The sequence below is a fragment of the Megascapheus bottae genome, chromosome 35, assembly GCF_031878675.1.
Source record: "Megascapheus bottae isolate mThoBot1 chromosome 35, mThoBot2.hap1, whole genome shotgun sequence".
In the NCBI taxonomy this organism is placed as follows: domain Eukaryota; kingdom Metazoa; phylum Chordata; class Mammalia; order Rodentia; family Geomyidae; genus Megascapheus; species Megascapheus bottae.
In genome coordinates, this window is record NC_143543.1 from 2,301,384 (window position 1) to 2,329,001 (window position 27,618).

The 27,618-nt window shown below is 40.2% G+C and overlaps 1 protein-coding gene across 11 annotated transcripts in view; it reads right to left on the reverse strand.

Moving 5' to 3' along the window:
- Sox5 (SRY-box transcription factor 5) overlaps positions 1–27,618 on the reverse strand; it is a 732,928-nt gene that overhangs the window by 19,755 nt on the left and 685,555 nt on the right. For all 11 annotated transcript variants that reach the window (XM_090324494.1, XM_090324498.1, XM_090324491.1 and 8 more), the window contains 2 exons: positions 22,297–22,474; positions 10,910–11,055 (listed from right to left, as the gene is read on the reverse strand). In XM_090324494.1, coding sequence (XP_090180620.1) covers positions 10,910–11,055; positions 22,297–22,474 — 324 coding nt within the window. The remainder of the gene's footprint in view (positions 1–10,909; positions 11,056–22,296; positions 22,475–27,618) is intronic.

Sequence of the window (27,618 nt, forward strand, 5' to 3'; positions counted from 1 at the left end):
AACCATCTAGCCACATAGCCTCATAGCACTAATGGGAGAAAATGATTCCTTGTAAATTGGGTGTATACACTTCAAATATATGGGTTCACACACACACACACACACACACACACACACACACACACACACGAAGATAGCCGCACTGAAATCCCATTTCTCCCAATATTAACAAAAATACAAATCAAAGAGAAGAGAGCTTCTACAAAATCTTATCCTAAATATCTACAGAGGAGGGGAGACTCACGCCTGCCATCCCAGCTACTCAGGAGGCTGAGATCTAAGGCTCTTGAAGTCAGCCCAGTTTCAAAGTCTGCGAGACTTATCTCCAATTAACTCCACACACAAAAAATCCAAAAGTGGGGCTGTGGCTCAAGTGGTAAAGTGCTAGCACAAAAGCCCTGAGTTCGAGCTCTAGGACTGGCACGAAACCAAACCAAACCAATTAAAAAGAATCAAAAAGAATATCCACAAACAGGTTAGTTAGTGTTCTGGAATCTGGAATTCTTGAGAAATAGTTTGTCTGTTCCTTTTTGTCCACAGAGAATTCCGATTATATCTTTAAATCTGGTTCCTGAGCTATGAAGGTCTAGAGAGTTTTCTCCTTTAATTTTTCAGTCACATGGAATTAAAGCTCAACGACTGTCGATACTCTTGAAAATATGGTGTTGGTAGATCGTACTTGCTTCAGTTAAATGAGTGGCTCAGTTCAGAAATGTTGGGATAGATGCAGACCACTTACTCATGGTTTTAGATGCTCATGGTTTTAGATTACTCGTGGCTGTTTTTAGATACAGAGAGATGAAGAATATGAGAATAGATACAATCTCTTCTCAATTTCCAGCCTGTACACTATCCCATGTTTTATGGTAATGGGTAAAAAAAAAATCCCACAATATTGGGCAGCTACCATTCGCATTTCTAGATCCTTCTCTAGTAAAAGGGCTGCTGTGGGATGAAGAGAATTTCAAGGTGAACATGAGAACAGGAAAAAGACAACAAAACATGTAGAATTAGATACACGTGATAATCCCAGAGCTACTAAGGAACTTTCTAGAAGTTCTTCTCTATGGTCTTTTGGGAAAGACTGGACCCAAATCCTACAACTGATAGGTTATCTTGAATTCCAGTAATCTCGAATCTCAATTAAAAAGCTAGCAACCCACCAATGGAGTAGAGCTCTACTGGCAATATGGAATTGAACTATGATATGAAATCCTGACAAAATCACTGCCTTAAGGACATTAAGCAAGTCTCTCTGATTTTTATTTTGTTTTGTTTTTGCAAGAGGAGAAAAGTACGAGTGGGAAGATTCAGTACTTCCCATGGAAATTCATGCTGTCTTCCTGCTTTACTCGTTATTTTTGTTGGTAAAATAGCTTGGGGTAACTGATAATAGAGAATAAAATGTGTGTGAGAGGGGACTGTACTACTGTATCCGTGTCTTTACTGTGAAATTTTCTTTAAAATCCACTCTGAGGTCTGGGAATGTGGCCTAGTGGTAGAGTGCTTGCCTAGCGTGTGTGAAGACCCGGGTTCGATTCCTTGGTACCACATACTTAGAAAAAGCCAGAAGTGGTGCTGAGGCTCAAGTGGTAGAACTCTAGCCTTGAGAAAAAAAAATCCAAGGACAGTGCTCAGGCCCTGAGCTTAAGCCCAAGACTGGCCATACCTCCACTTCTGGCTTTTTGCTGGGGATAAAATTCACAGACATTTTTCCAGCCAAGCTGGCTCTGGACTTCAGTCCTTCTATTTCAGTCTCTTGAAGAGCTAAGATCACAGGCTTGAACCCCTTGAACCACCAGCTTTGTGCACAAGATTGTTCTTGATTGACCCGGCTGTTTTTTTTTTTTTTTTAAATAATACTTTGGCCTAGCAAGAAAAGTGAGTGTTACTTAGACAAAACTAAAAAGCTGTAGAAATATGGTGGTGCATATGTGAGTTTATAACCCATCCCTTTGGCTAACTATTGTTTTCATTTTGTTGTATAATCTTCTAGTCTCTTAACTCTGCACCATGGAAACAGACTTTAAAATATCTAGATCGTTCTCCAGGGTTTTTCAATTGGGGAAAAAAGGAGTCTATGTGAACAGAAACTCATACCCCCCCCAAATGCTAAACGGACAGACGTTTTCAATCATCAGTGGCAGCTTCTGGGTGTCCCCCCGAAAAGCTCCATTGGCTTTGCCCTGAACATCACATTTTATTGGCCAATCGTGCACTTACCCCTCTACCAGAATGATGTAAAGAACACAAGACTCTCTGTTTGAAAACACGCACAGCTTTTCTAGGCTTGAAAATTAAACCATAAAAAAGTTTACTGAAAAAAAAAATTGGAAAAAAAAATAAACCCTTTAAAAAAGCTCCTTAAAAACTCACACCATAATTATTCCCCTCCAAGCGTGGGCACTTGCTAGCAGTAAGTGGTGGCACAGTGACAAATGGAGCAAAACTGAAAGCTATACTAAGAGGAAGAAAAAAAAAAGTCTTTCCATTGGCCATCTGGGAAAATGAAGCATGTGGCCATTACATGCAGAGGCTGTAAATATACACAAACTCCACGAAGCAAATGGCAAAATAAAAAAAAAAGGAAAAAAAAAAGGGACTCAACTTCAAGCTCAAACAAATCAAAATGTTTAATTCCTAGTTACCACTGCTGGACAAAAACAGCTCTGATCTCTGAAGTCTGCAAACTCGGCATGTATTTCAATTAAATAGTCCCCCTAAAAAGGAAAGAAACAAAAAAGAAGGAGGAAAGAAAAAGAAATGAAATGAAATGAAAAGACATAGAAGAAAACCATCTGGAACAAAAGAGTCTATAGACAAGACTAGTCAACATGTTCCTGTGACTTCCATCAGGCTGGGTGGATATCGAAAGATATCATAGAAAATGATGCCTAGGAGATGACATAATACCTGCTTGCTTTTTCTTCCCCTTTGTCATCATGGTTTCTAGAAACTGGCTGCTGTCTACTGACAATCTTCACCAAGGGGTTTCCTTTCCTCTCCTATCACAGCACCAACACTCAGAATTAGGAAGGGTTTTGTTTTTTTTTTAATGAATGAAACAACAAAAGGAAGAAGCAAACAGAAAGGATCAAATGGCAACCTGCCCATAAAAATTGCACATGTCAACATTTCCTAATATCTAGTTGGTGAGGAAACGGTATATATGCCCAAGTGCCAGAGAGATTCTGATAATTGAAAAAAAAAAAGCCAGCATTCAACTTAAGGATCTATGTATGTTTTAAAGTTACCAAATAGACACTAAGAGAATAGTGGCTTGCTTTCATTAAAAATAAATAAATGTTAATAGTTGCAATCATTTTTATTGGTTCCTAGGCAAATTCTAGCATTAAAAGGCACTAAAAGATTGAAAGTATTTATCTATCCGTCTGTCTATCTATCTGTCTGTCTATCTATTATTTTAGTTTTTTGGTTCTGGGACTTGAACTCAGGGCCTGAGCACTGTCTCTTAGCTTTTTCACTCAGGTTGGTTTCTCTACTACTTGGCTCCACTTCCAACTCTTATTAGAAATAAGAGTCTCATAGACTTTGCAGCCCAAGCTGGCTTTTAACCATGCATCTAAAATCTCAGCTTCTTGAGTAGCTAAGGTGACAGTGGACAGCCACCGGTCCCTAGACCAAAGCATTTCTTTTTTTTTTTTTTTTTTGCCAGTCCTGGCTTAGGCTCAGGGCCTGAGCACTGTCCTTGGATTTTTCTCAAGGCTAGAACTCTACCACTTGAGCCTCAGCACCACTTCTGGCTTTTTCTAAGTATGTGGTACCAAGGAATCGAACCCGGGTCTTCATGCATGCTAGGCAAGCACTCTACCACTAGGCCAAACTCCCAGCCCGCAAAGCATTTCTTTACATACAAAGACACACTCAGTAAGATCTTCTGCTTCAAGATAGAAGTGATTGAGATAGCATGAGGATCGTGTTTCTGCTGAAAAGTTTTTCTCTAGCCACAACATAACTAGTTTGAATTTGCGTGTGTGGGGGGGGGGAGTGCCAGTACTGAGGCTTGAACTCAGGGCCTCACTCTCTCCTTTGTCCCCCCCCCCACTCAAGGTTAGTGCTCTACCACTTAAGCCACATTTCCTTTTCTAATTCTTTGCTAAAAATGGAGATAAGAATTCTCACGGTCTTAAATAGGAAAGGAAAGAGGGGGAAACAAGATGAGGGGGAGTGGGTGGGGGAGGGACATGGGGACAAAAACACGAGATGGGGTATCAATGTGTGGGAAGTAATGCACCTTCTGTCTGGCAAATATAACTGTAACCCTTCTATTAATTACAATAAAAAATAAAAGTAAAAAAAAAGAAAAAGCTAGAAGTGGTGCTGTGGCTCAAGTGGTAGTCTTGAGGAAAGCTCAAGGACAGTGTTCAGGGCCATGAGTTCAAGCCCCAGGACTGGCCAAAAAATAAAAACATAAAAAGAAAGAATTCTCAAGTTCTTTCCTGCATAAGCTGGCTTTGAACCTCCATCCTCAGATTTCAGCTTAGCAAGGATTCCAAGCATGAGCCACCAGAGCCTGGCACAGAAGGCAATCTTTCCAATTGACATCTTAGAAAAAAAGTTAACAGAAGAAGCATGTTGGTCTGAATGGAGAGGCATGCATTTTCCTTTTCATTCTCATTTTTTCAAAGCAAGGCTTGCCACTGTCTCATCCTTGCCTTTTCTGAGAGACGCTTGTGTTAGATAACTCCGAGCTAGAATGACTGTGACAGTTCCTAAAGCGTTAACATCGCTGGCTTCATCCATCAGACGGCCAGTGGAGTGTTAGCAGGGAGTGATAGATGTAAAATTATTACAGGGCTGCCATCCGATACACTTGCTGCCATTTGTAACCCAGGCATGGACTGACACACTTGTTTTCATTATTAAACATCCACATTAAGTCAACGTTGGTCACTGTCGCCTTGTATTTGGCACCGTGTTAAAAGGAAACACCTGACAATGGCAGAAAAGAAGAGCTTCAAATGGAATGGGATCCAAATGTCCCAAATTAACCTTTCTTTCAAATCAGACTTTATATTCTGGGGTTATGAATTCTCATAAATATAAACGAGAAAATGGTGCTGTGGGGCACTGGTGGCTCACATCCATCATCCTAGCTACTTAAGAGGCTGAGATCTGAGGATCATGGTTCAAAGCCAGCCCAGGCAGAAAAGTCCATGAGACTCTCATCTCTAATGAACCTCCAGAAAACGGAAGTGAAGCTGTGGCTTAAAGTGGTAGAGTGCTAGCCTTGAGTGAAAGAGCTCTGAGTTCAAGTCCTTCAGACAAAGGAAGGAGGGGAGGGAGGGAAAGGGAGGAAAGAAAGAAAGGGATAAAGAGAAAATCATTGAGTATCAACTATTTAGTAAATTATTACTTAAAATATACATGTTATAATCTCCTGAAATTTGCAATGGCATTTGCCACATCTTTAAGAAGAAGTGTGAGACGTTTACCAGTACATGTAGACAAACATGTAACTCCCATAATATGTTTATAATCCAGGTAGGCAACTTCATAGATGGTTTACCTTAAGGAATATGTGTATATGTTCATGTATCTGTTGTTGCAAGTGACATGGTTTTTTCATGAGAAAAGCAGGCCAGGAAACAGTCTCAACAAACATGGGATGTTGCAAATATATTCACAGATTTAACCTGTGATCAATGAATGTTTTCCTGTGTGGATAATTGTATGTCAATTAACTCTATTTTTTTCCTTTTGTTAATTCTGGTGCCAGTTCTGGATTTGAACTCAGGGCCTGGGTGCTGACAATTAACTTTTTGTTTGTTTGTTTATTTAATTAATTAATTAATTTATTTTTTGATGAGAAGAAAAAGTTTTCTGAGACTGCCAGCCTTCAGGTAGATTAAATACTTACAGGCAAAGCAATTATTTGAGGACCCAAAGGAAAGCAAATTCAAGAGAGCTCAGATTTTTAAGTGATATATCTATCATTCATTAGCCTAATAAACTAATGTCACCAGCCTCTGATTTCTCTGGTGGGGACAACTGGTAAACCTGTAGTACATTTCCTAATGCATGTAGAAAAACACATTTGCGAAAGACACTACAGAATGGTGCAAGTCTTCCTAAGACAGCTGTACTTGGAATGAGGAAGAATACACTGGAATGTTCTAGCCCATTCCTCATTTCAGTTGGGTTCAGAGTATTTATTGTATTAACATTCATTCACTGGTGGGATCAAGACCCCCAAATGATTCCTGTATTACATTTAAATGCTTTCAAACACAGGGTTAAAATCTGCTATGCAGTGAGCTGTGTGGTTAGCTATACCCCCCTTTGACTGTTAACGAAGCCAAATGGGTGGGTGTATTTTGTTGGTGGTAGTTGGTGGTTCTCTATTTTCTTTTTCCAAATGTGTGGTCCTCTTTCTTCTGTTTCTCTCTACCTGACACATTTTGTCCTCTGTACCACTGAGACCAGCCTTGCGTTATCAGCAGCAGAGCTTGTGCTAGAAGATAATGTTACTTGAATATACAATCAGTCTATAATTAACCAGAGATGACAATTATAAATAACACTGTCTCCCAGAGTTTCCAAGAAACCTGACACACAGAACCACACAGATCTTGGGTAATGTTGAAACTCTTCCAAGAAAAGTATGAGAAGTGAAAAAAAAATCTTTTAGAAGTCTTCAATTAAAATGTGTTTCAGTAGAAATGACTTTTGGTGATATGTTTTGGTACATATCACCGCAATATTTCTCTCTGTCTTCACACCTTTAATTGTTTTCACTGGCCAATTACAGTTTTTCAGAATGAAGACCTTGTTGAGGCAACCATGATTGGCTTTTATGCAATGTGAAGAGAAGTTAATGGGAATAAGGGGTGATGTATCCCAGAAAACAGACCTTCCCCTACAAGGGTTCTAATTATTTGTGTCTCATGTCATGCAATCTATCATCTTCTCAACTGGTATATAGCAGCCAGCTGGCTTGCTTCTCTCTCTTTCTTTCCCTAACTCCTTTCCCATCTTCCTTTTTGCTTTATCTCCTTCTCATTTTACTTTTCACATGTGTTATGGGTTCAGGAAGTTGGGCCTATAATTCAGAGAGAAAAATGGCCCTTCTTTGGGATCTAAATGGCATGAGAAAATGCTAGTGGAAGACATAAAAAGGAATTTATCACACATTCTGTTTATGTCTTTCGTTGAGAACTAGGAAAGCAGAATGTCAAATGAATCACTGATCTTATGTATACGCTGGCCATGGATAAAGATGAGAGGTTGTAAATGATTTTTTTAAAAGGCAGATATTAGGAAAAGCACAGAAAAATATGCGGAGTGATGTCCCTTCAAGTGGAAGAGCAAGTACCCATCAGCTTTTGCAAGTGAACAAATAGATGTCATGAAAAATAATGGGGCAGTTGCGGTCATCGTCGAATGCCTAGTCTGACATGGTGTTTGTACTCACAAATAAATATGATTCACAGCGCAAAGGATTGTTTGATCTAAAATCAACGTGCATTGAAGGCAGAGACCCTCTCTCTCCTTCATAACAATGCTAGGATCTGTGGCTCATGCCTGTTATCCTAGAAAACTCAGGAAGCTGAGAGCTAAGGTTCAAGGCTTCAAGCTAGCACTGACAGGAAAAAAAAAATCTGTGAGACTGCTGTCGCCAATTAGCCACTAAAAAGCTGGAAATGGAGCTGTGACTCAAATGGCTGAGCACCCACCTTGAAGGGAAAATCCAAGCAAGAGTATAAGGCCCTGAATTCAAGCCTGAGTACAGGTTTCAATCTCCATGCCCCTTCCCCCCCGCCCCCAAAGAAAAGCAAAAAGGCCAGTCTGGTTAACACATCCTAGGTTCTAAATATTAAATAATCATTGCCTAAATGAAGTTTTTTGGGCCTTATGATTTCCTTACTCTGAGTCACATTAACAACAGTTTAATCAGTGCGGAGATGATACTCAACCTGAGAAATGACAGTCAAAAAACTCAGTGACACCTGTTTCAAAATGGTCCCACTATCTCAATTTCTTCTCAGGTGTCACCAAGGGGTGTTGTCACTCCACCCCTTTTGCTGAGGTTTCTTTATGGGAGAATTTTTCGTAGTGTACCAAGTATGGGATCGCTTTTTCCACACTTAAAAATGAATGAACACGGGGCCTGGAGTTTGGCCTAGTGGTAGAGTGCTTGCCTAGCATGCACGAAGACCCGGGTTCGATTCCTGGGTACCACACACATAGAAAAAAGCCAAAAGTGGTGCTGAGGCTCAAGTGGTGGAGCTCTAGCCTTGAGAAAAGTCCAAGGACAGTGCTCAGGCCTTGAGTTCAAGCCCAGGACTGGCAAACAAACAAACAAACAACAACAAAAAAAAAACGAATAAATACATGCATTCAAAACTTGCCTATGGAGAAAGTATGTGGTGAATTGATTCAAAGACAAAGACATCTAAAGTAGCTCGTAGGTATTTGAATAATAGAAACAGGTTGTCTTGGAAAAGGATTGTTTTAAGTTGTAACTTTAAAAAAAAAGAAGGAAAAGGAAGACTGACAATAGTGGTGGTTTTATTATGAGGATGATCATTTTTAATTTGGGCTGGAATTGGAACATGAATTCAGTGCTCAGTTGGCTATTTTCTCTGGAGACTGGTGTTCTATCACTCCAGTCACACACCTCCACTTCTAGGGTGTTTTTTTTGGTTTTTTCTTTTGCTGGTTCATGGGAGAAAAGAGTTTCACAGACTCTGCTTGGACTGGCTTTAAACCTCGGTCCTCAGATCTCAGCCTCCTGAGTAGCTGGGATGACAGGTGTGAGCCATCCGTGCCTGGCTTGAAATTGGTAACTTTCCAAAAAAAAGTCAACTCTGCTCCTACAGCCCAAGTAGGCGGTGTTAAGCAGAGAAATCAAATAAAGAAAGATTGGGGAGGAGTGAACAAGGTTAGTGGAAATGAGGACTCCCCTAACAATAGACAAGTGTGGGATAAAGCAAAGGCAGATGGTTCCACTCGTGTTATTTAATCAAAAAGGCTTTGCCGAGTCACTGGAGCCAGTGGCAAGTCATGTGGTTAGAACAACAGCTGACATGTATTCAAGATTAACTCGACAGAGCTGTGGTGGACAGCCCGGGATTATTTTATGTACTACCACTGCCTCACAAGCCATCAGCACAATTATTGCCCTCTGACGTGAATGACTGATCTGTAACCACAGCGAAACAGCAGGCAGCTAAGGGGCCTGGAAGCTTCATGAAGATGAATTTCCATACCATCAAAGTGCTTTTAATGGGCTCCCTGATCCAACCACAGGGCCTGTTTTACAAGTATATGGAACTCGGGGATGAAAGCTTTCTGTCCAAAAGGATTTGGTCGCTTGTCACTTGACAATTCCCAGACAGCACAGGGGAGGAGAGGGAAGGGAGGTGGGGGGGAGGGGAGTTAATAGGTAGAGTTGTCTCTGCTTTGGAGGATTAAAAAAAAAAAAAGGAAAAGGGTACAGATGCTTGCCGAATGCAACCAACTGCTGGATCCACTGCGGAACTCAATGCCCTTAACAAATAACAACTATGTAGCCTTGCTTTAGAGAAACAGCTCATCAGTCACTTTGAATTCGAGTGTTAAACTCATTTCTACGCGGGGAGCACTGGGCAAAGAAAAGGCACTTCTGTTTGAGCCACCCTTTCAAGAATGTTTAAATACTGGAATATAAATTCCTGTATGCTTACTATCATTCCTTCTTAGAGATGTCACTTTTCTCTCTCCTCCACCCTTCCTTCTTTCTGATGCTCAGCTAGAAAAAAACATATTGTGTCCTTCCTACTGTATGGATGTGTCACACTTTGTTATGGGAGGGAGAGGGTGGGTGGCTGCCATTGATGAGTCCTGGCCAATGCTTTTTGTTTTGTTTTTGTCTCCCCTCTGGAGTCAGCAGAATTAAAGCACAGTCCCACACTTGCACCCACGGGAGCCAGAGGAACAAGTAACTCTGACAGAGTCTCCCTTACGTTTTACCTGAGCTCTGCAGATTGCTAACTACGTAGGGAGTTTGAATCGAATTTCTGTATAGAACCCGGGGAAGTAGGAAGCTATTCAAAGCAGCAATCTGCTCGTCCTGTTTCTTCTGGGTCTCATAATGAACTTGCAAGTTATTGCAACATACCTGATCGCATCTATCTGTCTCTAACACCAAGATGGATTTGCTAACAAATGCTCACTCAAAACACATTATATATTGACATATATATATGTCATATATATATATATATATATGACAGATGTGGGCCACTCTGATTCTTCTATAATAATGTAATATTTTTTTCTGAATGAAAATGTGTTTATTTAAACACAACAGCTGGGAAACATTGCTTTTTTTCTTTTCTTTCTTTCTTTCTTTCTTTTTTTCTTCCTCTCTCTCTCTCTCTCTCTCTCTCTCTCTCTCTCTCTCTCTCTCTCTCTCTCTCTCTCTTTCTTTCTTTCCTCAGATACCATCCAGAAGTTTCCCAGGCAGTAGGTTTCTGACATTAGGCCAGTGTTTTGACAAGCACATTTCCTTATGGGATCAGGTAGAAAAGTTCCAGTTTGGGCAACTGCCTGATTCTTTTTTTTTTTTGCCCCAGAAACATCACCAGGACTCAGGATTTCTGTGCGAATGGGTATCATTCAGGCTTATGCTGATGAAAGAAGTTTCCTATTTTCAAATCCAGCTCATCGCTAAGGACAAGCTAAGTATCTCTGGGAGGGGAAACTTTTCACGAAGTCTCAGATCTACTCAGTGCCTTTCATTTTCACACAAACCAGTGGCATGAAGATGGGGCGGGTGTGGGGGGGGAGGGAGTTGTGGTCCTTAAGGGTGGTGGTTGGATAAAGAGAAGTCCCCGACAATTCCTGTGGACAGATGGCCTGGATTAGAGGTGGGAACTCCCTCCATGGGTAGAGAGAAACTAACCTTTTCCGTTCGGCAGTTACTGAGCCCTAGAGTATTCACGACAGCTACCTTCCCGTCCAGGACCTGCTGTTCCCGCCGAAGTTGTTCCTTCATTTGCCGAGCTTCCTGGATGGCCTTGGTGACAACATCATGGTCATTTAAATAACCTGGGGGATGAAGACACATTGAATGCACAAAGGCGCTGCAAAGGCTGGCTTGGAATCATACACAATGTACTTCATTTGGGTGGGTGGGGAATGTGGTTATTGTCTATAATATCATCATTCCTTCCGGGCATTTGTCTGGCCTGAGTGCTTAACTGATCATGGCTATTCCATCCAATTCTCCATTTCTCAAACATCCTTGGTCGAAAACCACCATGATAAGGAGTGGTGATTTCCAAATATTTAGAAAAGATGTTTCACGTGGCATTTCATTTAGCCATCCAGTTACTGTCTAGAGTATTTTCTGGACACTTCTCACTGGATGCTACTGCCACAATCAAATTATATTTGTAACTGCCAGGAGATCGATGGAGTCTTAGTATTAGAAAGGTCCATTTTAAGAGTTGTGTACATTAGGTTGGGAGTGTGGCCTAGTGGTAGAGTGGTAGAGTTTGCTTAGCATACATGAAGCCCTGGGTTCTGTTCCTCAGTACTACAGATACAGAAAAAGCCAGAAGTGGTGCTAGGGTTCAAGTGGTAGAGCATTAGCCTGGAGAAAAAGAAGCTCAGGGCTAATGCCCAGGCCCTGAGTTCAAGTCCCAGGGCTAAAAAAAAAGTGCCGTATATAACACTATTGAAGTGTGTTATGTACAGAAAGAATAAATCCTGATTGACTCAAAAGAATTTCCTACTTCCTCAGTCCATGTATGGTAGAAATAAAAACTACAGGTGGCAGTGGTTTGCTATGAATGGGAAACTCTGTGAAAGTGAGCATACTAAACTTCAAGCTGAGACTGGCATCAAACATCTATAAGAAATGGTGGCTCTTATCGACTGAAATTCAGTGGGCATCTTCTCTAAGACACGTGTCAACCGTGCCACACGCACGGGGTTGGTAAAACAGAAAGACACAACAGAACATCACAGAGAAAACCAAGCATTCCCAAAATATTCCTCTTAAAGAGTCACAGGGAAAGTAATGTTTTCATTAGAGAAAGTCACTTTTCCATTTTGACACTGGGTCATTTATTTATTGGCTGCATATTGTAATAAGCTGCAAGAGCAGGGGGGCCGGGTGATATGAATGGTACATGATACGTTTTGCAAATATTTAAAGGCAAACTAATGGCTGGTCTTTCTCTTCCTCTTTTAACTGGGACATTAGATGGCATAAATGAATCTGTAATATGAAATTACCCAGAAAAGGGACTTGTTTGTGACATGAGGCTAAATCTAACCAGATCCATTGGTGAATTGTGACAGATGGAAGACTGTGAGACAGAAGGCAGGCACTAATCACACATAAAATGACCGGCTTGCTTCAACATGTTCCATGGATTCCAGCAAACTTTACACCCTAATCCATTTTTAGAACAAAAAACATCTGGGCCATAAATCCTCTAATCTGCCAAAACACGCTATTAAATCCCATGATTTGTTGAAAAACACCAAGATTAAAGAAAGGAAATATAAAATGGCTAACTGCCGTGCGAGGAAAGTGTTATTAATACTCTTTCTTTTGTCTCAATTATAAATGTTCTGGTAGGAAAGAGCCTTGTCTAATCATGTCAGATTACATATCCTCATCTGGGGAGAATTTTTTTTATCTGATCTGCTGATTGCCAAAAAAAAAAAACCAACCCACAGTAAAAAAAGAAAAAAACCACACACACACACACACACACACACACACACACACCCATCACCACCTCTACCACCCTAAAATACTTTCTTCCTGCTAAACACTTAGACACTGATGTAGGATTGGTAGGATGTTTATAAGCCTTGTCTCCTCTGCCCTGCACACAACGGCCCCTTTTAGAGACCATCCACTCATGTTCTAGGGGTCAAAGGTAAGTAACAAGGTAGGTGATAGAAAAGGGGAAATCTCAAGAGATGTTATGTGTTTTGATGTTCGGAGCTAATTATCGTGATTTAGTCGAAGAAAATCACAAATAGTAGTGACAAGACCCCACTGTCTTTTGTGACTGCACTGTAACTGTATATATATATATATATATACATATATACATATCTCCAAGACCGTGCTTTATGGCTAATATTTACTGCAAAGAATCTTTGGGACTCTGTGAACAATCTTCTTAATATATTATATGGGAACTTATTTTAGTCCTTTCAGATTTCTGGAAAGAAATAGAGTTCATGGATGAGAAAGCTGGCTTGAGATGCTTAGGGAGTAAGATGAGAAGAGTCAGCCTGACTCTTGAGTTTAGGGGCTGGGTGTTGTCGCTTAGGTTTGTCTCTCAAGGGTGGTGCTTTACCAATAGAGCCACAGTTTCATTTCAAGCTTTTTGCTGGGACACTGGAAGTCAGACCTTGTCTTCCTGGGTTGGCTTCAAATCCTGACCATCCCTTCTCAGTCTCCTGAGTAGCTAGGATTAGAGGTGTGAGCCACCAGTGCCCACCTGGCATGCCCTGTGCAGTGTATTTGACCTCTGTGTCATTACTTTAGCTCTTCCAGAACACGCATCGTTTCTAACGTGGTTTAGCATGTGGTGTGGAAATAAAAGTACGAATTCTTTCAGCTCTGTTGTGTCTGCAAAGGGAACAATGTGGAGGAAAATAATGAATAGAGAGGCAAGAAGAATGTAGATTTATATTGTAGACAATAACTGGCAGAGCCACATTACTGCAAGGCTATTTCTAGTCTAAGACGTTCTCTTGCAGAGTGGAGGCAGTGCCCACCCCAGATACAGCTGATGTTAAGCACCCTTGAGCATCAGAAATTCGAAAGCACAATTTTCAGAGGTTACCTTTTCTTTTCCTCATAGTTCCCCCCTCTTTCCCCACCCCACCTCCCGCTTTCCAGTCTTGATCAAGGTTCCGGAAAGACCCAAAACCTCTAGTTCATCTCTCACCATTTGGTAGGAAACTAATCAACTCTCATGCATGCCAGCTTCCCAGTCCTGTTTTAATGAAGTTGTTATCCCAGCTTTGGGTTGACAACTCTCCCCTAGATTCAAGTTCTGGATTTCCGTTTCTCTTTCCTGCAGGTTCCTCTCATTTCTACCATTCTTAGGATCTCTACCATCTGCCCCGCCATGTTGACCAGGAGGAGTTGTTCTGAGTCTCTCTTGGAGTCTGGGCTCCATTCTTCACCTGTTGTTTAGATTTGGGTTCAAGTTTTCAATCACAGGAAATGTGTCTTGGAACTGGGCTACGTCGAAGTTAAAAACCTTACACCTACCAGCTATTTCAATGTCATAAGGGATCTTCCTCTTCTAAGTCTCACTGATTAAATGGGAATAACATTCACAACGGAATCAAATGTCACCAAGATTAGAGGAATCCGTATGGTCTCCTGACACAGTAAATTGTCCATTCCAGTTATACGCTTGTTGTTGTTATATTTGCAAAGTGCCACACCCAGGAGATTCTAGAGACTGAATTCAGATGACACTGTACTTCTACCAGTCGGGAAGGGTGACATTTGAGAAATTATAACACTTAATCTCTCTAAGTTTCCACTTTCCTCAACTGTAAAATAAATGCAACACTGAAGGGAGAATTAAATGAAATAACACATGGGACAGAGTAGGGGAAAACTTAGTATTTTCTGAGATTTCATGCTTGGAACTTTTTCGTTATATAATTTGGACCATCACAATGTTTGGAGGTGACATTGAGTGGTGTGGACAGAAATTCAGATGAATGTATTGGAGGGGGGGGGCTCAGTGCTAGAGGGTTTGCCTGGCATACACAAGGCCCTGGGTTCAAGCCCCAGCACTCCAAAAATCAAAGAAAGAAAGAAACAGAAATGGAATGACACCAAGGGTGTCAAGGGGTCCCCAATATGATGACTTTATATACTTAATTCTGCCTTCATCATAAATTTAGGCAGCATTCTAAAACAAAGTTAGAAGGAAGGGCCTCTGTTTAGACTATTGGTAGGTCCCCAAGGATAGAAATGAGCTATTAAAGATGAGGGTGAGGAAGGGCTATTATTCAAATGGGATTTGGAGAATGCAGGTGAGGAATCTCATAAGGAATATGAATTTGTGAACTTTTATATGTTTGCTAAATAGATACCAACTTGATTTTTATTCTTTGTTGGTTTGTACCTGATATAAAGCAATCCTCAAAAAATTTTTTCTCAACTCCTCTTTCCTTTCCTCTCTTTTTCCGTCCCTCTGTCTTATCTTTCCTTTCCATTTCTATTTCCTTCCATTCCTACCCTCCATGATTTCATATCTAGTCTCCAGAACAGAGATACAGTACATTTAAGTGTGTGTGTGTGTGTGTGTGTGTGTGTGTGTGTGTGTGTGTGTGTGCACTGATCCTGGGACTTGGGGTCAGAACCAGGGCTCTGTCCCTGACCTTTTTTAGCTCAAGACAAGTGTCTTCTACTTGAGCCACAGTGCCACTTCCAGCTTTTGTGGTAGTTAACTGGAAATAAGTCTCATGGATTTTCCTGTCGAGCTTGGCTTTGAACTGCGATCCTCAGTTCTCAGCCCCCTGGGCAGCTAGGGTAACAGGTGTGAGCTAATGATACCTAGCAATTATAATTGACATTTTTAAGCCAAGTAGTTCATGGTAAGCAGTGAGGCAGTCCAAGAACACAAATGAATTATTTCTGTTTTTAGTCTGGTCTCTAAGAATTGAGGCGTGATTCCTTGGCTCCCAAAACTATGATTTGTCTGCTACCCTGCTCTAATGGAGTACTCAAGGGATATTGGGTCTACAGCATCTTATACAGAATTTCACCATCTTCCTCTTGGCTCTAGATTCCACAGAGCTTTCCATTTGTCCATTAGTCGCTTGGAGGCCAACTACAATATCTCCTTTACCCCATCCAGACAAAAGGCAAACATCCAGACAAAAGGCCCTCATATCTTCATGCCTGTGCCAAAATCACTTCACATATCTCTAGGCTAATGGCTTCGTCCTCTAGCTAGCTGTCCTATCTCTCTATTCTGACATTCTTTGAATCTATTGTCTACTCTGTTTCCAGATAATGGATTGCAGACTCTTCCAAGGAAATAGATGGTTAAAAGAAAAAAAATGGTGCTTAAGAAATCCCTGTCTCTTGTTATACTCTAGTCTAGAGTAGCATTTCATAAAATAATGATCTGCCATTTAATTCTACATTCAATTAAGCATAGGGAATACAGAATTTAAGCAGAAAAGGTTTCTTCACCATGGGATTTCTACATCTTGACTGTGTTAACGAGGATGGAGAATCTGCTAGAGATAAGCCCTCTGTGCAGACCTTTCCCAGATACCTTGGAACTTGGAAAATTTTTTCAATGTCTTCCCCCCTAAACCCTCAAATCACTTTGGAATACATGCCAAACACTTTCACATGCTGTAAAAACCTCTTTGTGTTATCATCTCTGTTGAGCTTTCCCATGTCTGCCTAAGCTCTGACACTCCTGAACCTGGTGTTAGGTTTGCACAAGACCTTTTCCTCGTGCAAGCTGTGTCTCCTTTCCCTTGTCTCTAGTGCTGTCTTCCAGGATTCTTCTGGTGTTGAAATGCTCTCTTCCTTGTGTGTTTGTGAATTTCTCCAAATGTCACCCTTTCTGTGAGCACTTTTCTGACACAGGCCAGATACGTTCAGGACAGTCTATCTCTCAACTCCTCTGAAACCCTGGGAAAGCTTTTACTGTCACACTGCCTTGTTTTGAAGATTGTCACATCAGATTTTGATGGCTACTACTTGAGGGCTTTTCTTCCACCCTTCCCCCCATTTCAATTGTATTGCTTTGTCCATATGAGTGCTTTGAGGGAACAAATCCATATTTCTCAGTTGAAAATAGATGCCTTTCTAATTCTAAGTTCATGGATCATTTTTGTTCATCCTTGGAGACCCATAGCACATGACCCAGATTTTGGTTAAAGTCCGAGGACAAGGAAAGACACATTCTTACTCTAATATATATATATATATAATTTATATTTATTTTATAGACAAGTTTTTATGTATAGCATTAAAGTAAGGGCATAATATGTTCATTTAATTTTCCACAAATATGTATTGTATTTCTGAGGCCACTTTTACTATTGAAATGTTTGACCCTGATGTGTAGCCATCTCCTTACTGATGAAAGCTCACCAGAATTAGGTAACACATGTAAAAGCATTTTTGTATACTGTAAAGTGCAGTGCTAGTGTAATTGCCAGCTTTGGTTGACTGACATCTCCAATTTCCAGTGGCTTACTGTGAATTACAGTCTTTTCACTTAATCCCCTACTTCCACGATGTAAGGGTTTGGCATTAAAGCCTTCGTATTGGTTTTCCTTTTTTTTTCTTTTTCCTTTTTTTGCCAGTTCTGGGGCTTGAACTCATGGCCTGGGCACTGTTGAACCATAGCGCCACTTCTGGCTTTACTGTGTATGTGGCACCAAGGAACCGAACCCAGAACTTCATGCATGCTAGGGAGGCACTCTACCACGAAGGCCACACTCTTGGACCTTGTTTTTTTCTTGTAATCTAAGCCTGGTGGTAGTGGTTCATTCCTCTAATACTAGCTACTCAGAACAATCACAGTTCAAAGCCAGGCCAGGCAGAAAAGCCTATGCGATTCTTATCCCCAATTAATCAGTGAGACACTACAAGTAAAGGTGTGACTCAAGTGGTAGGGCACCAGTCTTGAGTGAAAAAGGAAAAGGATACTGCCCAGGCCCTGAGTTTACGTCCTAGCCCCAGCAAACAATAAAAGTAAACCAATGATAGCTGGGTACTGGTGGCTCACATCTAGTATCCAGGCTACTCAGGAGGCTGAGATCTGAGGACCACGGTTCAAAGCCAGTCCAGGCAAGAAAGTCCATGAAATTCTTCTCTCCAAAAAACTACTCAGAAAAGCTGGAAGTGGCTCGGGTGATAGAACATTAGCCTTGAGAAAAACCAAGTGCAAGGATAGTGCCCAAGGCCTGAGTTCCTGTCCCAGGACAGGCAAACAAAAGTAAACCGGTGTTAATTCAAGGCAGTCTCTTCTTTGGTGCTACCATATTTTAAACTGAGAAATCATAGAAACAGCGTAGCTGATGAATGAAGCTGAATATATGCTCTCCCCTACTTCGTTCAACATGTGTCTATGACGAGATAGATGATAAAAAAATACCTGGAGCCTCCATCCCAGATAGCAGTCGGCTCATCTACAAGGCATTGCAACATGCATGGCAGAGAGAAGGTATTTCGTTTCCACTAACATGGACGAGTACATGTATAAATGATGCCTCTAATACCAAGAGACTACCTACAGGCAGTGTGATACAGGAAAAATGTTCACCCAACCACAAAGGGATTATACTGTCAGGTATATGACATGTGGCTTTGAAACCTTTCTGTACACCTACTGAAAGATAATTAAAAAGAAGTTAAAACAATGGAATTAAGAGGACTTGGAAGACAGCTAGCTCCATGGTAAAATACATGCTTAGAATGTGTGAGGCCTTGGGGCTCAATCCTTGGCACCCAAAGAAAGAAAACAAAAATTCAAATTAGAAACGAGCATCGAATCATAGCAGTATCTATCCTCTGAAAGGAACTTATTTCAAAACTCCTGGGAAAGAGTAGGCATTTGATCTGTTTAGTTATCTGCAATATATATGGAAAATAATGTGTGTGTGTGGGGGGGGGCTCGGTTGTAGAGCTTGAACTCAAGGCCTGGGTACTGTCCCTGAGTTCTTTTGCTCAAGGCTGGTGTTCTACCACTTGAACCACAGCTCCACATCTGGTTTTCTGATGGTTCACTGGAGATCAGAGTCTCATGGGCTTTCCTACATGGGCTGGCTTTGAACTGTGATCCTCAGATCTTAGCCTCCTGAGTAGCTCGGACGATAAGTGTGAGTTACCGGTGCTGGGCTAAAATAAAAGTTTTTGAATATATGGTATATGGATATTTGCTCTGTCTAGTTGAAGATTCTATAATTATAGACTAACTAAAGTGAAAAATAGTTGAGAAATGCTTTGAAAAAAGTTTAAAGTGCTATGTGGATGGACAATGTAGATGAAAAGATTTATGTGTGAAAAATACCATCTAGGCAAAAATATTCAAAAATTATCTGTTACCTTCTTTTTGGGGTGGGGGTACCAGTCTTGGGACTTGAACCGAAGGCCTCATTTCCTTGCTCTACCACTCGAATCACAGCTCCTCTTTTGGCCTTTTACTGCTGGTTTATTGGAGATTAGAATCTCATGGACTTTTCTGCCCAGGCTGGCTTCATACCTTGATTATCAGATATTAGCCTCCTGAGTAGCTCGGATTACAGGCAGAGCCAGAAGGCTTGGCTATTGATTTGTTTTAAGGAACCTTTTTCTTTTAAAGGGCCTCTTATTTGCATACCAGTCAAAAGCATTCTTATAAAACTGTGATATTGGTCACCAACCTTGAAAAGTCACTTTGTATGTTTGTAGCTAATAGATACACAGCAAAGGGCCCTTATGTCATTAGTGATAACTTTAGTGATCTTTTAGTCCACAGTTTTGCATGGTTTATTAATGGCATAACACATTAATTCTTCTTTCAGGGTGACCTTTCCAACACCATTAAATCCTCACATCTTTTACCTAACTACATTACTATTCATTATAGTTTTAGCTTTCAACATCTGCACGCAATGGAAAAGAAAAAAGTAAATTGCAGTGGCTCCAATGCCTTGGAAAATAAAGAAATATATATTTTTTTCCCAAGGAAAAAAAAATAAGATGTTTTGGTAGGGAGTAGAGAAAGTCATAAGATAAATGACACCGTATGATGTCTTGTCTTCAAAAAATACTATGCCATCTTTAGGAATTCCGAATTAAAATTCTGCATTGAAAAACCAACTCTTTATATACAATAAGACACCTATACACTATTCAAGTGTTAAGTATTTTAGTTCCAATCACATTGCAAAAGTAAGTCAAACATCAACACGGATATTTCTGAGCTTTCTCGTGTATTAGTGTAGTGAATCCTTCTTGCCAAATAAAATATTTTTTCTTTCACGTAGTCTATACATAAAAGCAAATCTTCAAGCCTGGCCATTTAGAATGCAGAGCAGAATCATGGCATTCTAGCATAATGATGGAAGAGCACATTTAGATCCTCAACATTTTCAGACTTCAGTTTTCTCTCTGTCTCCTCTAACTGCTGCCCTGCCTGGACCAGGCCTTCTCCGCACTCATCTCAAATTCTACTCCGTGGGGATGACAGGTTTTGGAATTTACTCCTTCAACCAATGCTCTGTCTGGTCCACACTTTCTCTGAACCTTTACTTCTCTCAGTCTCTTTCTAAAGCGAATCCTTTTTCATCTCACACTCTTGACTCTTTTCCCTTTCTTCCTTGCTTAAATTGTAGACCCTTCACAATTTACAGAATTTACTGGAAAGATTCGCCTACCTCATCAGTGGTACTGTCTTTTCACATCCTCCGAATCTTTGTAATTGGCAGTCTGCGATTCTGCTAAACAAAATCTTCCTTATCAAATTCTACCTATTTGTGAACTCCAGCTAAATCTTAACACTTTAACCTGCTACAGAATTTGCACCATAAATAACCTCCCTTTGGTGGAATGTACAGTTTTCCTAGGCCAGAATGTTATACCCTGTGTCTTCTCACTTATTCAAAGACATTTCTCATTAGCTTTCCTTCTAAAAAAGGTGTGGGAGTTTAAAAAAAAAATATGCCCAACAATTGCTTTTCATGCACTTTCTTTTAAAATCTGGAGACTAATTCCTCTTCCACTGAGTGTGGATGTGCTTAGTAGGTCCATTAATGAGAAGAATCAAGCAGAACTATGTGAGATTTCAGCACAGGTCAGAGAAAGGGACTAGGGCTTTGTTGTTCTTTCTTTCACGTCGTGGCCTTGGAGAAGATACCTGTCCTGTTATGAGTGGCCTGGGAGTCAAGTGTGTCCAGCCAAGAGCCATGTAATGGCGCCATCTTGGATATGGGCCACCATTCCCACTTGCTGTAACCACGCAAATCCTAAGCCAGCATTAACCAGTTTAACATGGGAGATGATGAAAGTTGGCTGCCTAGAGTGGCTATGTGTTAGGGTAACTTTTCACACAAAGATGGGAAATGAACACAGTGGGTCACAACTCTGATTTCTTACTCAGGTGCAGTCTTTTCCAGGAAACGTTATTTCCTCATGGCTCCCATACCTCGGTCAAGGAAGAGTTTTCATATGTGAAATTCTCTATTACATCATCAGTACCCAGTGTATTCCAGCTCTTACACACACCAAATTTTATTCTTCCTCCAAATTTTCTTCCATTTTGGTCTTCTCTTCCATAATTATAGGAGACACGATCATTATTTCCAAAAATTAAAAAGCTACACTCCTCTGTCTCCAGCACAAAGGCACTGGATAATTTATCTAACTCAGTGCATTTCTTAAACATTGTATTTTATTCCTTCCCGCCCACCCCCTCCCCACCGCTCAGAATGCCTAAGAATAAGTGTGTACTGCAAAGCTCAGCTTACATTGTGCTAGCTCAAAGTTAGTCTTTTCTGATTCTTGCCAAATAGAATCTGACACGCTCTTTCCTTGGGTCTGCTGATCTGGAACGATGCTCTGGATGAACCCTTGTGATAGCTGTCTTGTATAACAACCTAAATAGCTTTTCTCCAACGCAAAGTTCAGCTTTCTCTTTGATGACCACTATTTCTAGCCTCTTCACAATTTTATGTGAGCAATAAACATTCAAGAGATGTGTGTTGACCTAAGTACATATGCTCAAACGGACGTATATACTATGAAGCAAAACTTGTTGAAATCTGTCAGCCTGTGGGAGCAATCTAAGAATAATAATCCTCCATAATACTTCATCAAATTCAGGCAGGAGTTTTTCCAAGCAGAATGGACTGGAACAGACGTCACCTCCTGACGGTCCCTTGCTGATATAGACAGACTGCAGCTTACTGCTGTAAACACTGTTACACATCTCAAGAAATAGGTATCCGTTTCAGTGACAGAAAAGGCAAGTGATCCTAACCTCAACATCTTGCTAACATGGAGCACTCTTAGTCATTTAGGGTCCTTTGGGTAATTCTGTCTGTCTGTCTGTTTGTCTGTCTATGTCTCAGAAACTTAAGAGACAAAACGTACACATATAAACACAACAGGTACAGCTCCCTCAGCGAGGGAATGACGGACTGGACCTTGATTTACACATTTCACTAGGGCCTGGGCCATGTGGCGTGGCCGTCAGGTGGGGGGATTCCATCCAATCAAGGCCATGCAATCACCGCCCGTGGAAAACCAGCCAGGACAAGAGAAACCACACTCACCTATTGTGCCAACTCTGGAGGAAGGACTGGCTAAGGGAGCTGGGACTGAGGCTTTGAGGGGGCCAGTGCCACTGCTGATCCTCAGCGCTGGCATGTGGGGAGAGGTGGGGGACACCGGCGACTTGCCATCGGAAGTCTTGGGTTTCGCTGATAGGTTCAGTGGCTGTGCTGCTTCTTCCTGCAATGACCAATGCGAGCCGTGAGATGCAGAGACCCAACACCCAGTCAGAGCCCAGCCATGCTTGGTGAGCTGTCCACAGAGTGTCACTTCTAGCTACTCATTACAAATCCCTGGGGCATCGAGAGATGATGCATGCTTTTCACTGGTGTATTAGTGATGCAACCTGGAAGAAAGGTTCTTTAAAAGCCATTATTCATCTTTATATACAAAGTGTCTATAAAATCAGAAAGAAGATGGGATTTTTTCATTCCCTCCCTTCCTTCCATCCTTCCTTTTTTTTTTTTTTCTAGTAGTGCTAAGTCCTGGAGCTTGAACTCAAGGCCTGGGCACTATCCCTGAGCTTCTTTTTCTTGTACCACTTGAGCCACAGTTCCAACTTCTGGGTTTGTGGTAGTTTACTGGAGTCTTTCCTGCTCTGCCTGGGCTGAGAAGGGGTTTAAATCTGAAGCAATTTTCTACTTTGGGGTAAAAGATATTCAAGTTAAAGGACCTAAGTAGTTACATAGCTCTGGTCTGACCAATTCTCCACAGGAGATACAAAAAAGAGAACATGTGATTTTTTTTTTCTCAGAGTTTTTCAAGAAAGCACTTTGGGGATTTGATCTAAAAAGGAAAATCTCTCATGGTCTTTCCTGCCTGAGCTGGCTTTGAACCGCAATCCTCAGATCTCAGCCTTCTGAGTAGCTAGGATTACTGGCGTAAGCCACCGTGCCCTGCTACATTATGATTTTAAAATCCAATTTGTGGCTTATATTTTCTTTAGAGCATATTATAGATGGTATGAATATCTTGGTATGATTAATTTTCTCCAGTTATTGTCTAGTCAAATAATTCTAACTCCATTTTATACTTGTCTATACTAGCTCTTAGGTGATTCATGCATAAATTCATGGGTGTAATAGCACCAAACTTTACATTGCACAGTGTAAGCATCTGATAGCATTTACATAGCACCATTCCTCCAAGATTACAGAGAAAGCTGGATATTCCCTTCCTATACTCTCAAATTGGAATATTGTGCCCCCTTTGGGGGACATTAATGTTAGTTTGTGTGTGTGTGTGTGTGTGTGTGTGTGTGTGTGTGTGTGTGTGTGTTGATACTGGGGCCTAAATTCAGAGCTTCACATTCTCTGTTTATCTGCTCAAGGTTTGTGTCGACCACCTGAGCCACAGCTCCACTTCCAACTTTTGGGTGGTAACCTGGGGTTACGAATCTCACAGAATTCCCTGCCCCTGATGGCTTTGAACTGTGATCCTCAGATCTCAACCACATGAGGAACTAGGATTACAGGCCTGAGCCACCGGCACCTGGCCAGCAGTAAACAATGAACTTACAGAGATTTTACTGCAGAATACAAATCTAGTTTCTATTTAGCTATTAGTTGTTCGTGAGTTAACATCATAAAATATTTACCAGTAACAGGATGATTTGCTAATTAGGTGGGAGACAAACACATGTTAGCAAACATCTACAACAATGTTATGTACATATTTACCTATACATTTTGAAAGAAATCCATTTGAAAAACATGTTGGATGATAAATGGCATAAAACTGCTTGGCTACATGGTAACCCTTTGTATTAGCTACTAAATAATAAAAATATTTAAAGGTGACATCTTATTTTTAAGAAGGTTATTTTTCTCATATATTTTTTATTGGAATTAATAGAAGGGTTACATTATATTCACCAGATAAAAGGTGCATTACTTCACGAACATTGATACCGTTTCTCATGTCTTGGAAGAAGGTTATTTTTAAGTTATAACTTTATCCTGTACATTTAGAAAAGGCATGAACTATGATAAATTACGCAGAACTTCTTTTTTTTCAAGTTCTATTGTTTGTCTCATGGAAAAGATGTTTGAAAATTCTTAAGATAATTCTGGCTATCTAGAATCATATGAATTCATTCTCTCTCTCATTTATCGGCTATCTATCTGTCTGTCTGTCTATCCATTGTGTAGACTCAATTATGGATAAACAGTTCTTAAAACATGGTTCCTGGATACCCCATGACAGTATAACAAAGTTTGAAAGCCATTGCCTGACACAGAAAAACTTACAAGAAAAGTTTTACAGGCTTCAAAAACTGTTGAATTAACCTGTTTCTCGACATCAGGGGTTCACATTAAGATATGTGCTATTACTTCAGTCTTTAAAATGTGTGCGGGCAATATTATGTGATAATAATGAAAATGGAAATATTCATTTACAGAATCAACTGTTGCTAGGTAGGGGTGGGGAAACAGGATTTGAACCCAGGCCTTCCCTTATTATGCCCAGCTATCCTGTTTGGTGCTATTTATTTTGCAGCTGTAAATAGGGAAGAGATTTTTCTGCTTTCAACAACGCTGTATTTCTTTTTCCCCAAAGAAACTACTGGCATCTGGAACACAGATGCCAGTTCTGGGCCCTGAACTCTGAGTTTGAGCTCCTTTTATTCTACCAGTTGGCCTGCAGCACCACTTCTGTCTTTTTCAGTGATTAATGGGAGGTAAGAGTCTTATGGACTTTCCTGGCTGGACTTCAAATTATGATCCTGAGATCTCAGCCTCCTGAGGAGCTGGGATGGAATTTTTTTTGTATTCTCAGACAACACAGATGTCTGAAAGGCCAAGAAGGTTCAAGATCACAAGGACAGTTGAAAAGCTGATATGTCATTAAAATCTGCCCTTTTCCCTTCTCTACCATTGTGTAGCCAGGTGAATGGTACAGTTTGTAAGAATTTCCCCTGCATAGTCCTTGGGCTGCTAACAGTATAAATAATTCTGACCTATAATAGGATATTATTTCACAACTTGGGTCTTTTAATAATTTATTACGGGGATAGCTCCCCATGCCCTATTACTCACGAAAAAGACAATTATAGAACTTTCTCATATTCTATTAATTATTTTTCATTTGCTGAGATGAAAATTTAAAAACCTTATATAAGATGGACCTGCATTCTCATAATCAAAAACATGAGCAGTAAACATGGAAATTCAAGTTTTCATGTCTGTGTGTGCGTGTGTGTGTGTGTGTGTGTGTGTGTGTGTGTGTGTGCATGCGGGAGCTTGAACTCAGGACCTGAGAGCTGCCCCATTGCTTTTTCACTCAGGGCTGGCACTCTACCACTTGAGCCACAGCTCTACTTGTAGCTTTTGGTTGCTTAATTGGAGATATTCGTCTGCTGTTCTTCATGCCAGGCTGGCATGAAGCAAGGATTGCAGGCATGAATTACTCGTGTCTGACTTCTATTTTAGTTTTTAATTGGAATACCTTATTTAGAAGGTGCTGGGAAGCTAAGATGACTAACCTTAATTCTTACGAATAAAATATACATGAAAGCATAATTTTCCATTCATAAATAAAATAAAAATGTATAAATAAAAGAATACAGGTAATATTCAACATCAGGTATGCATTTCCACCAAATACATAAAAAATAAGGGAGTAAAACCATTTCCTTCTAATTACCTGCCCAGTTATTCTCAAAACTTTTGAAAATACCCAAATCCATAAATAATTAAATTTATGCAACAGTTATTTAGAATTTATGTAATTGTTAAATGGATTTAAATGTATATGTAAGTGCAGTTAAGTAAGCGTAAATGAACATGTAGGATAATGTAAACATGCTTTATCTAGAAAAAGACTTGTTTGCATTTACAGATTTCATTATTAGTATCCTGAATCATTTATTTAATACTCAACACCATTAAGTTTTTAATAATTTCATTGAAGTAATGTAGGCTCAGAAAGTTCCAGCGAACCTAAGGTTTTGGAGTCAACACAGAATGCATTCTAATTTATGTTAGTTTAATCCTAGATTTAAGAGTCTGATGAAACCCAGGAATAGTCACATACTTCTCTCACCTAACAAACCATGCAAATGTTCATATACATACAGCAGTATGAAGTAATACACACATTCTTTTAAAAGCACATTAAAAATTGAGGCCTAGCCTGGCACTGATGACTCATGCCTGTAATCCTAGCTAGTCAGGAGGCTGAGATCTGAGGATGTCAATTGGAAGCCAGCCTGGGCAAGAAACTTTGCAAGATTTCTCTTCAATGAACCATCAAAAGGCAACCAAAAAGGTCACTAGTGAAATTGTGGCTCCAGTAGTAGAGTTTTAGCCTTGAGTAAAGAATGATCAGGGACCTAGGCCCTGAGTTCAAGCCCTAGGACCAGCATCAAAAAGAGGAATAAATTATATAAAGACAAAAAGCAGTACACATCTGGACCTTATATTGATGGAAAAATCACTAATTGCCAACAAGGGCTTATTGATTGTTGCACACAAACACTATGAAGTTAAAAATAGGTTTCATTCAGACTGTTTCAAAATAGGGTTATTCTGTGAGATATAGTTTTCCAGTAAAACTGTACAATATTCAGAATTTCAGATTTCACAAACACCAAGTGGCGAACCAAATTCAAATGTAATTTATCCAAGAAAAGGCTTTCGTCAGAATCTCAAAGGATTATTTCTTTCTCTCCATTCCTTAGCCTTTTATTTCCTTCCTAAGGAATTTGAATAGAGAACTAGCAAATAGAGCTTCCTAAAGAGATGTACTCATTAATTCCTATTTTCATTTTTGTCCTTCACCACACAGCAACCATATCCATAACTGAGTGCTAAACCTCCAAGATCCTGACCTGATGGTAATAGTGTGATTGCACCTTTTCTGTCAACTTTCAAGTTTATTTACATCCTTTATAGTATCATTCAAGTTCCTGCTGGTTCACGTTCTACCACGGGTGGCTGAGAATTCCACTTCCTTGATATAACCTTATATATTTTCTGATTAGAAATCAAGCCTTAATTTGACATATGACAGTAACAGACAAGAATATATAAAACATATTCAATCAGACATCCATCTATTTATCATTCTCTATTATATAGCATTTCCAAGATTCATCAATGAGTGTGTGTGTGTGTGTGTGTGTGTGTGTATTTCTCTAAGCTAAATTCCTGGAGGACCATTTGTCTACGTCTTTGAATTAATTGCATTTGCTAGACCAGTTTAAGTATCCAATGGCCATAAGACGATGGAAAGGTCTTTTGAGGCATGTATGTGTGTATGCATATTGATTGACAGGCTTGATCCTCTCCATGGTTTGAGTGAGATGATTATCATCACTCTGT